This window comes from Simochromis diagramma, unplaced genomic scaffold (assembly GCF_900408965.1).
Source record: "Simochromis diagramma unplaced genomic scaffold, fSimDia1.1 OVJJ01000320.1, whole genome shotgun sequence".
In the NCBI taxonomy this organism is placed as follows: Eukaryota; Metazoa; Chordata; class Actinopteri; order Cichliformes; family Cichlidae; genus Simochromis; species Simochromis diagramma.
Genome location: NW_024386773.1, coordinates 863,102 through 874,655, shown reverse-complemented (window position 1 = coordinate 874,655; position 11,554 = coordinate 863,102). Strand labels below are relative to the sequence as shown.

Sequence of the window (11,554 nt, the reverse complement as noted above, 5' to 3'; positions counted from 1 at the left end):
GTCACGAGCAGAAAAAGATCATCCAGGGTTACTTATAATTGTTGGCTGGCTCATTTTGAAGATGTTTTCATTGATCATTGCTGTTATCTTCTACAAACATTAAATAAAGCATCTAACCCGTAGTTTAAGTAAAACTCACTTTGTTTTCTGTAAAGAACTTTGTAATTTTTTTTGTAGTTGAAAATTTTTACAAAATAAAGGAGTGCAGCAGAAATAACTGAATAATCTGTAAATTATTATTATTATTATTATTATTATTATTATCGCTGCTTTTGCAGCTTAAAGCATGTTGGAGCTTACAGCCGTGCCACTCGCATGTTTCGTCTGATCTCAGAAGCTAAGGAATGTCGGGGCTAGTTAGTTCTTGGATGAGAGACCTCATAATACCAGGTGCTGTAAGCTGAAGGTTGGTGGTTCAATCCCTTCAGCTGTCTGAATGCTATGGTATTCTTTGGCTAGGTGCTGAACTTCAAGTTGCTACCTAGTGTGTCCATTTGTGTGTAAATGTTAATAGAAAAGCACTTGGGGATAGAAAAAGTACTTGTATGAATGGGGGAATGAGGATGTCAGTCTATTTATTGTATATTGTAGTACCTCAATTGGACCACAGGATGATGCTATGAAACTAATCAACTAAGGAAAGACAGTGACTCAAAACAAGATCTGCTGTATAAAGAGTTCATTGATTCAGCATTTCAGAGCAGAATGCTACCTTTTTGTTGGTGCCAGCCAGCACACAATCAATAAGGGACAGTAGCATTTGGAAACAAGCTTTTAAAATGAGTAGCAACAATGACTGAAAACCAGCCTGCATGCAATTCATATAGCAAAGCATCCAACAGGGTACAGTCAGTGTAATGGAGATTGGAGCACATAATCTATTCTGCAGGAAATACGGCTACAAAAAAAGAAAGAAAGAAAAGACATGATGGGTCAGTTAATGAAAACAAGGTAATGTGTAATGATTACTAGAAAAGGGAGTTGAGTTTTTGAGAACAAATCCACACAAGGATAACCTCTCGGCTTAACAGCTTTAGTTCCTGAACTGAGATAAGCAAGATTTTCAGGGACAACAGCTATCAATCAAAGCTGTCATCATAACCCTGTCAGACCACAGTTTTACAATTTTAGAAGTTATTAATTAAAATCAGACTTTTGGGAGAAGTGACCCATTGACCACACAAACTACTTAACATGGAAGAATGTGTCTGTTATATGTATATCTGAGGTGGACTTTAGTGTTTTACTTAACCCCCCTGGCCCATACGCTAATATTGAGTGTGTGGGGTTAATAGCCTTTACGGAAGCCAGACACCAGGGGGCGATAGAGACGTTTGGGCTTCACTTTAGGGAAGTCAAACAATGGGGACGTCATTTTTTCCACAGTCAAAGCACACTGGTTGGAAGTGAACTGAAATGTAAAAGACTAATAACACCAGGAGGGGGCAGTAAGCGGAAACTGTGGATACCAATTGAAGCAAAACACTGAAGAAGAAGCGGCGGACTCGTTGGTTTGTTGACGCATTTATGCCGCGAGTTTAATTTTGTAGCTATCAGACAGTTATCTCTGAGCAAATAGCTTAAAAATCAGTTTACAGGTTACATATCGTGTTTTCAGCAGTAGTTAATCTTCAGTTTGTGACTTTCCTTTTTACCGACTTTGTTGTGGTTGTCTGGGAAATCTTCGGTTTGGTTTGTCAACAGTTCTGCTTGAAAATGTCAGTGGATATAGAGGAAACTCACCAGGTAAGTGTTTCAGTTTGCTTCACTGATTGCCTGTTTGGCTAATATTAGCTAACACAAAGGGACGTTGCGAAAGCTACTACACAGGACCGTTATGATGTGTTTTAACGTGATGTGTTTTGGGGTTTTAGAGGTTAAAAGCTGCAGTTCATTATACAGTGGGTCGTCTCTGCCAGAAGATCGGTGAAGACCACCGGAGACCGTTCAGCCGACAAGCTATAGCGGCAATAGCCGAGACGACATTCAGACAGTGTGGTAGGTGTTCAACTAATGAGGACATTCTTTCACTGACCACTTTATTAGGTATACCTGATTTCTAATCAGCCAATCAGATTGCACCAACTTAACGCGTGTACACTAGGGGGGGGGTGTGTGTTGTTAAGTGACTTCAAACGTGATGTGGTTAGTTTTCCGAGTGTTCCAGAAATTACTGTGATTTTTTTTTTTTCTCCGCACACAGCCATCTCAAGCGTTTATAGAGAATGGTCTGAAGAAGAGAAAATATACAGGAAGCCCATTTCCCTGAGTGAATATGCTTTGTTGGCCAGATCCCTGGCCAGATTGCTTTGAGGTGATAGGAAGGAAACAATAACACAATACTCCCTCATTTCAACTAACATATGCAGAAGCGCATCAGCACAGTATATCAAAGTAGATGGGCTACAGCAGTAGAATACCACACCAGCTTTCGCTCTTGTCAGCTAAGAATAGGGATGGGTATCGTTTAGGTTTTATCCAATACCGGGGCCAAACCGGTACTTTTGAAATGGAGCCGGTGCTTAAACGGTGCTCTAACTGGTGCTTAAAGAATGGAGACTCCCCACCTGGGACTGACTTAATCTGGGACTCCCCACCATTTGACCTTAGAACTGAAGAAGCTTCTCGGATGAGAGGTGAAACGTCTTCAAGTAACTTAAAGAAGTCCAGACGCTTTTCTTTGCAAGCTCCTTTGATTAAAGAATGGAGAACACAAACTTTGTCCAAAAACCTCTTACGTTTTTATTTTTAGAAGTCTCTTTTTTTTTCTGCAAAATGATAACCAAGTTAGCCTTTTCTGTTGATACAACATACCTCCTTTGGTTGGAACCGGTGCTTAAACAATGGAAAACACAAACTTTGTCCTAAAACCTCTCATGTTTAGCTGTTGTTTTTTTTTGTTTGTTTGTTTGTTTGTTTGTTTTTGTAAAAAGATAACAATGTTAGTCTTTTCTGCAGCTATAGGGCATATATGGTATCACTCTGTCAAACAAGAACTCAGCCGCATGTAACTACAACGGTGTTTGCTAGTTCACCTTACATAAATTAATGTAATAACGTGGTTAGCCTACTCAACGTATTACACACGAGCAACATTAAGCTACTCGCCCAGAGAAACTGCTGCTGCTGCCATCATCATCCGTCATCATTTCTGCTACACTGGCAGGGCTAGGGGCCAGGACTCTCCTCTTCGGGTTCTTGGGGGATGTTGCTAACTCCGGGTCCGTTAACAGGCACCACTCCCGCAGTAGATGTGCTCGGTGTGAGGTCTTGCAGCAAGCTATCAAATACGGTGCATTTCTCGGCTTTTAAAAAAACGCTATGTGTCACCAGGTGTTTCATCAGGTTCGAGGTTTTACCTCCTTTGGACAGTATCACCTTAAAGCACTTGTTGCAGGCTGCTGAGTTTGCATCTTTTGCTGTTAGGTACAGCCAGACTTTTAACTGCTTTGCCTTGGGTATTTTTAATCTGCAGCTCTGCTCTAAAAGAACGTACGTACCTGGGCCCGCCTACTATCCTTGGAAAGGTAAAATGATTGGCTAGAATCCAAAGTGTATGACATCTCAAGAAAAAAAAAGCACAGAAATAAAGCAACGAAATGTGCGCTGCTTTTCGGTCTGGGTACTACCGTTTATGTCAGAACTGGTGCCATAATGGCACTGGATACCGGTACCCATCCCTAGCTAAGAATAGAAAACTTAAGCTACATTTCACATGGAGTCACCAAAATTGTACATTACAAAATTTGAAAAATGTTGCCGGGTCTGCTTATTCTCAATTTGTGCTGCAACAGATGGCAGGACCAGGATTTTGCATAAACAACATGAAAGCATGGATCTATCCTGTCTTGTATCAATGGTTCAGTTGGTTAGCTGAGGTAGAGGGAGGTCTGGGCTTCTCAGCTTAGGTTGCTGCTTTTGCTGCCTGGCCCTGGATAAGCAGTAGAAAATGAATGAATGAACTGTCAGTCTGTTAGTACTGATTGTAGTACTTAGTACTGTTAGTATTGTTGCATATCCATGTCCTCTCTTTTATGCCAATAGTATATCCATTGTATGACATGGTGCATTATTCTGGTTTCCAAAGGAATCACACATAATGTGACGAAACTCAGATCATCTCAAAATGGTTTCTTGAACATGACAATGAGTTCACTGTACTCAAATAGCCTGCACAGTCACCAGATCTCAATCCAACAGTACCTTTGGGATGTGGTGGAAAAAGACAATCACATCATGATGTGCAGGTGACAAATCTGCAGCAACTATGTCATGCTAACATGTCAATATGGACCAAAATCTCTGAGTGTTTCCAGCACATTATTAAATCTATGCTATGAAGAAATAAGACAGTCCTGAAAGCAAAAGGGGGTCCAAAACAGGACTATAGCATGGTGTACATAATGAAGTGAATGAGTGTGTGTGTGTGTGTTAACATTGTTTATCCTTTGATGGTATATGTTATAAAATATGAAAATTTACTGGCACATCAGTACAAAGTGTGGCGGTATTTACATACCCTGCCTAGCAGCAGCTCTATCTCACTGTGTTGGAACACATTTTTCAATAACGGATATATAAAATATCATGCAGAGATTCATAATGTACAGTTTTGCATTTTTAAACCATAATACAGTTATTGTTTAGAAAACTTAATATACCTTTCCATATGAAATTATTGTGAAATTCAGTTTTTAGCTTCTTCTTCTTTTTTGTAATTCAGTTACACTCAAGTAGTAGTTTTCACTCTTCGTTTTTAATGAGCATATTTCAACATATATGATATATATATCATATGATTTGACCAGTCACATGTAAAATTATTTTGCAATATCAAGACTGTATAGTTTTCCTTCCAGGCTCAGATTAAATCAACAATTTGCAAGCATGTAAAATTGAGTCTAAAAATGGGGATAAAATTCCAGCTTTTTTTCCTGATATAACTTTTTGCAACTCAGTGTGCTAATATGCTCTTTGGTATGGATTGTAGAAATGAAATGACATTACAGAACTCCTTAGATTTCATCAAAAAGGAAAAGAGACAGAGGTAAACTCTGGGTTTCTTGAGTTCAGAAAGAACAGGAAACACACACTTTTCCTAAGCTTACCCTAAACCCCATTCCTGGAATAAAGTGCAGTTACTTAATTATGAGTTGTCTTTTTTTTTTTTTTTTAATTTTTAAAAAAATAAATAAATAAATAAAAAATTATGAGTTGTCACTGAATTCAAAAATTGTGTCAAAACAATAATGTAGTCAAGTTTGGTCCATGTACAGTAGTCTTTTGTTGTGGTGTGTTAGGTTTATCAAGTTAAAAATGCAATACAGGTGGTGGCCATAGACAGCGCTCTCACTTTTTCTCTTCTGTTTATTTATTTATTTATTTTTAACATATAGTTTTGCTTTTCGTTGATGTCCTTGTCATTACTGGAACATGAAACAGCACCTGCAGCCTTTTTAGGTTGCACAGGCAGTCCAGGTTAGCACATCCATATGGTCTGTCACAAGATTTGTTTTGTTTCCAAGCATAGTGTGGAGGAGAAACCAGGAGATGGGCTATTAGAGGACAGAGTCCATTAGCTGGACAGAGCTGTAGACAGGCATCACGAGAAGCACGTATATGTATCAGTCAGATAAGGATAAGAAGAAAGCCACAACCTGCAAAACCATTTCCTTTTTGGGGGCATCTTGTTTCACCTCTAGTGAACCTGTTCTCACTTTCATTTGCATCAAAGGTGGTGATATGGCTTCAAAATGGTCCATTTACCTGAAAACTGCAATATGCCTTGTTATACTGTGCTCACGTTCCCTTATTTTTATTTAACTTTTGAGCAATATCTATGGAAATGAATGGAGTTATAATCTGAAATGATTCTAACTCAAGTGGACAGAGGATCCACAACAGTCAACATTAATGCAGTTTTGCAACAGACTGAAATCAACATTTCACTCTTTGTTTTTAACAGATATATTTGCAAAAGACCTGGAGGCTTTTGCAAGGTAAGCATTTTTTTTTGTCCCAGCACCATATTAACAACTTAACCAAAAATACTTTGCTACTCAAACTGCAGCTATTCAAATATATCCACATAGCTTCCAATCCCAAATTTCATTTCAGGCATGCTAAAAGAAGCACCGTGTCTGTAGATGATGTGAAACTTGTAGCCCGCCGCAGTACTGCTTTGGTGAGTTATTCAAAGAAACAACACATTCAGTGACATGATTTCTGTACAGTTAACTTACAGTACAACAAACATGTAGTCATGCCAATGTTAACCACTAAAATAATTTCAAATAATTGTTTACTGAACCTGTGTATTGCGTATATAATCTACAGCAGACAGCAAATTTAATGTTTAATTTGCCTTTATTTATTTCAGTCCATCCACATACAAAATAAAAGTGACGAACTGACCCAGGAGCACATGAGTTTAAAAAAGAAGACTACTGCAAAGAGAAAGAACACAGAAACTGAGGAGGAAAGCAGAGAATAAGGACAGGACACAGGCAAGCCTGCGGTATCTGACTTGAGCCCAATCAATCAAATAAACATGAAGACTGACTTACATGTATCTGATAAGCCGAGAGCCAACAAAAGTCCTAGTTCTTTCATGGGACATGTGCCTGTCAAAACAGTTATGTAGCTAAGATTTGGAGCAAATAAGTGAAAAGTTCCATCCCAGGATCTGCTAATGTGATGTTGGATTTTAGTGCATGTAACAATTTTGACCTGATTTGTTACCATGTATGAATGAAACATTAAACTTGATTTTTAAAGCATTTGCCAAAGGGACCCTACAGAAACTGCATCTTGTGTTTTACTTATGACTGTTCCCTTCATGTTTTTCAGTGAGACTCTTAAAACAAATCCCCAATTCCAAGGCACAGAAACCTGACATTAGCTCTAGTATAATAGCCAATTCGGGAGAGAGAATATTGCTGAAGGAAAGCAAAGCCACATTGCTGAGCTGGACTGTTTTACCTTCCCAGTACCTCATAAGTAGCTGTGGATAATAAAAAAGGGGATCATTCACGAACAAGCCATCAAAAGCAGCAAAAAGACAGGTACTACCCCATGTCTGAGAAGGCCACACACTGAAAGTGTTGGAACTTCCATCTTCTTCCTTCAGAACAGACTTCAGTCAGGGTTCAAACGGAGACCTCGACCAGCAGAGCCCAAAGTCCCTAGATGTGTGAATCGAATTAGATGGTTTTTGATTTGACAAACTTGACTCAAGTAATATCAACTAAGCATCTATTCAAATGAACTTTATTAGAGAACTCCCTTCATTTGACATGTTTATAAACACCTCACAAACAAAATCTACTGGGAACCATTGGACACACCACTCCACGTTCGCACACCATCACTCGCGTCCCCCAGTGTCTTCAGCAGGTGTCATCCACATCAAGTACACACAGATCAGTTCATTAACATGAAAGCACACACCATACGGCATTCAAATCAGATAATATAAGCAATACAAATATTCATCACAACATTCCACTACATTTCGATATTTCTGCACTTGACAGACATACTTAAGAATAAGGAAAAACTTGCAAAGATTAAAAAAAAAAAAAATCTTGAAGTACTAATTAAACAATGTCCATGTTAGGGGAGGCGCTCGTAGCATCTGCAGCTTCCACTCACACACTCAGAAAGCAGTCAACTTGGGCTCTTTCACTGCACAACCAGTCCGTTTCACGCGTCTCTCTCCGTTCGCTCACTCATCGCTTCACTCTTCGCCACAAGCCATCCTCAATCGCACTCATCAGTTCTTAAAATGTCAGTTGCGCTGTTCTTTCCATGTAAAAGTGGATAAAAGTGAAAACACCCACCGTCTCTTAGAACATGCGGAGTGAAGCCGTTCTTTGATGGCATAGCATTTACAGGTGGGAAGAGGGAGAATGATACCGATATCACCCCAAGAATGCTGCCAAAGAGGAGCTTCCTCGCAGGGAAATGGAAGAGAGGTGAACTGCAGAAGAGATTTCAATGAAGGCTTTTCCATAGAACTTGACTGCAAATAAAGTTGCACTTAAAACATTTATGTTTCAACCAGATTCTTCCCAATGCAAGATTGCCTTTTAGGTCGATGACAATGCCGGATAATGGTGAACCACGAACATTCATGCATTTTCAAAAATGGTTATCACATTTCACAATACATGCATTAGAGAATCCAGTTGAAATGGATACAAACAAATGAGACATCAAAAATAGCACTTTTCTCAGACATCCTGGTAAACAATTCACTTCAACACTTCCTAAATTAAATCTTTAGCATTTTTTTCCAAATGTACAAAACATCTTCACGCAAAAGTGTTAAGTTTTCAGATACGCATCAACACCAGAAATAAATTTCGAAATGACTCTTCTTTCTCGCAGTACTTACCATACAAACACTTAACTTACATACCCCACCCAGATGACTTTGACTCCATGCTGGACCCAAAACCTGAGCTAAACCCACTACCACTGGTTGTAGAGTTTGACCCTGTTCCCCAGCCAAGACTGGCTGAGCTGGTGCCGTAGTTACTGTTGCCTGTACTGAAAGACTGACTCTGGTCTCTACTAGAGCTCGTTCCACTGGAGGTGCTGCCTGAGGTGGATGTCTGCTGCTGGCTAGCCAGCATACCCATCATACCCCAACTACTCTGCAGAGCAGCCTGTGCAGCAGCCATCATGGCAGGGTTCAAGCTGAAGGAACCAAAATTAGCCAGACTACTGTTAGTGCTGCTCCCTAACCCACTACGGCTGCTACCAAATGCTTGAGCCCCAAAACCATTTCCGAATCGTGCTGTGCGATCAAACTGCCTATTGCCATGTTTGGGCTCAGCATTTGAGATGTGAACACTGACTCCTTTGATAATAAGGTCTTCTCCACAGAGAGACTGGGCAACCTGTGAAAGGAGAAAAAAAATTGATTATGTGGACGCAAGCAACACCAACAAAGAAGGAAAGAAATACCTTCTACATATTTCATACGTTACCTGATCATCTGCAAATGTAACAAAGGCAAAAGCACGGAATGGCTTGGGAATGAACACATCTGTGACTTCTCCATACTGCATAAAGAACTGTCGTAGATCATCTGTGGTCATGTCTTCCGTGCAACGGCCTACAAACACTTTGCGGCTTCTTAGTGGCTCATCAGGACCTTGCTGTAAAGAGGAAAGGAGGGTGCATTAGCATTACAGATTGTTAACCACAGTATTGGCTTAGTTTTGATTCCCATAGTGTGTGGGTATATGCATGGGCATTACCATATTCACCTTCGAGTTAGGGAGCTTGCAGTCGCACCACCTCCCATCGATCATATGGCGCTGAGAGATCACCTTTTCCTGAGCTTCATACTCTGTGAACCTCACAAAGCCAAATCCTTTAGAGTTTCCGGTCTTGGCATCCCGTTTCACCTATGAAAGAAGAAAAAATAAATCACCAGCAAAAATAAGAAAATAAAACAAATAAAAAATTGCAAATCAACGCAAATGTTTTACTATCCAAGTAATACCTGAACCATGATGACTTCTCCAAACGTGCTAAAGTAGTCTTTAAGGTCCTGTTCGGTCGTTTTCCAAGGAAGACCCAATACAATCAGGTCCGATGTTTTCATGTCTCCCCTCTTCATTTTCACGGCAGAAGAGGCATCGATTTCATCCATTTTTCTTTTATTGTCTAAATGGAAAGATGGGGGGAAAAAAAAGTTAATATTTTAAAAGCTATACAACAAAAGTGCAAAATATAAAATTCTTATATAGTTAGTAGTTTCTGCATTTTCCTCTTTCCCTTGACATTTAATAAAACAAATTGCACACCACTTGAACAATAATAATGATAATTTAAAATCAGTTCTGGTGATATTCCTTTGGTGAAAACCCAGTCAGCTCTTAATTAAATTTTAATCTTAATTAAAAAGTTCCTTAATGGAATCGGGCGAAACAAAAACACCAAATGGTAAGGTTAAAATAATCATGCCCTTCAAAACAAAGTCCAGCAATATAGGTACTTGGTTTGGCAGAAGGACTTTAAGGAACAAAAATCAATCCTTTGGTGCTCTTTTTAATGAATGGATTTAGTGCCCGAACTCTGGTGGGCGTGACCAAATCACTTGTCACGTCACTCATCTATTTTCAGTAACCTGAGGCTACTTCATGAATTATAAATAACATCTGCCCACCTGTTCGGATAAAGTCTCTAGGTTTAAATAAGAACAAGGAAAACACCAATCCTTACCTTTTGGATAGTTCACCACGTACACTACATTCCCCCATCCATTTTCTGGCGCGTGCAGGACCCCTTCCACGAGTCGCACTCCTCTCATGCACTGAGACACGGGGCTCCTGAACCGCAGGCCGCAAGCCCCAGGAAACTGAGCCGCCACGGTGGAAAGAAGAACAGTGCCGTCGTCTTCGGAGGGAATCTCCATGGGCTCCTCATTTTCTTCCTCCGCCACTCGAATGTACACCTCAGCCATTTCCCCGCAAAAATAAAACTTACTCGCAAAAGCAAAACAATGCTAGCGGTTAGCTCGCTAATTGTCCACAGAATCGGCTAACCTTAGCCGATGACGCTAACAGGACTGAATGAGTCAGGCTAAACTGTTTATTATACTTGAGACAAAGACTTCTCAAATACAAAAAACTAAAACGGCGTCGGGGCTAGTTTACATCCAAATGGTTTAATCAATAATGCTACTTTTAGATTGCGCTAAAAAGCGGGCAACGATCTTACTGCTCCTTTGTTTGCTGGGACGGGGATCTGTGCCGTCAACACCGGACGACGACCGCTCTAACGTGCCTGTTGAAAAGAAAACTGCGCAAATTCCGTAGCTAAACAAAAAGATGTAACGTTTTCCTAAAAATAGTTTGCTCGGCCCAGAGGAGTGGTGCAACTTAAATAAAGCGCTTGTCTCGTCCAACATGCAAAGTAAGGAAAGCTCAGACGAGTATTTTTCCACGAGGCGAAAAATAATAGCGCCATGTAAGGCGAGCAAAATGGCATTATCTAAGCGAAGAAGGAACTACGTCACTAAACTGGAAGGTTTCATTTCACCCAGGCAGGCGGGGGGCGGTGTCCTGTCTGTGTCGGTAAAAGTAAGTAGCAGTTGTAAGTAAGTATCTACGTAATGCATTCTAAGGCTAATATTTTATGTTTTACTTTACTGGTTTATATTGATTAAATGCAATATAAACAATTAAACTTAACAGTTAATTGTGAATTTTGTTCCCCCCCCCCCCCCGTAAACGGAGTAGATAAGGCCTAGTGTATGTCATTTACAACAACAGCTTCCGTTTGTTGGCTGGAGATTGGAAGATGGCGGTTTGAATGAGCTATACAAACTTTGAAAGCCAGACAGATAATAAGAAGTTAGGATCACAAGTATTTACCTACATTTTTAAATTGTAGGTAAATGCGCCCCCGCCTTTCAAATTTCAGAAGACTGGAGCGTGTCTAAAGCATAGCTGTCATGCCCATGTTAATGTAAAATGCATTATTGCGTCGGTTTGGGGTGAACTTAAAAGAATCCAGTTATGATGAAGAGACTGGC

At 40.0% G+C, this 11,554-nt stretch overlaps 2 protein-coding genes across 5 annotated transcripts; one reads left to right on the top strand and one right to left on the bottom strand.

The window, feature by feature from the left end:
• Window positions 1-1,176: 1,176 nt before the first annotated feature.
• Window positions 1,177-6,863, top strand: cenps (centromere protein S). 2 transcript variants are annotated; one of them, XM_040001698.1, is made up of 6 exons: window positions 1,177-1,511; window positions 1,705-1,746; window positions 1,875-1,998; window positions 5,966-5,999; window positions 6,118-6,184; window positions 6,380-6,863. In XM_040001698.1, exons 2-6 carry the CDS (start codon window positions 1,717-1,719, stop codon window positions 6,491-6,493), a joined length of 369 nt encoding a protein of 122 aa, XP_039857632.1. In that variant the 5' UTR covers window positions 1,177-1,511; window positions 1,705-1,716; the 3' UTR covers window positions 6,494-6,863. The 2 variants fall into 2 exon arrangements, with proteins under 2 accessions (XP_039857632.1, XP_039857622.1); XM_040001688.1 differs by lacking the exon at window positions 1,177-1,511 and having other exon boundaries at window positions 1,518-1,746.
• tardbpb (TAR DNA binding protein b) lies at window positions 6,348-11,020 on the bottom strand. 3 transcript variants are annotated; one of them, XR_005691529.1, is made up of 6 exons: window positions 10,240-11,020; window positions 9,518-9,681; window positions 9,270-9,419; window positions 8,997-9,167; window positions 7,842-8,906; window positions 6,348-7,184 (listed from the first exon to the last, which is right to left on the bottom strand). XR_005691529.1 is itself a non-coding variant. In XM_040001604.1 (5 exons), the coding sequence occupies exons 1-5, from the start codon at window positions 10,478-10,480 to the stop codon at window positions 8,415-8,417; spliced, it is 1,218 nt and encodes a 405-aa protein (XP_039857538.1). In that variant the 5' UTR covers window positions 10,481-11,020; the 3' UTR covers window positions 7,254-8,414. The 3 variants fall into 3 exon arrangements, 2 of the variants coding, with proteins under 2 accessions (XP_039857538.1, XP_039857552.1); XM_040001604.1 differs by lacking the exon at window positions 6,348-7,184 and having other exon boundaries at window positions 7,254-8,906; XM_040001618.1 differs by lacking the exon at window positions 6,348-7,184 and having other exon boundaries at window positions 7,254-8,906; window positions 9,279-9,419.
• Between the last annotated feature and the right edge of the window lie 534 nt (window positions 11,021-11,554).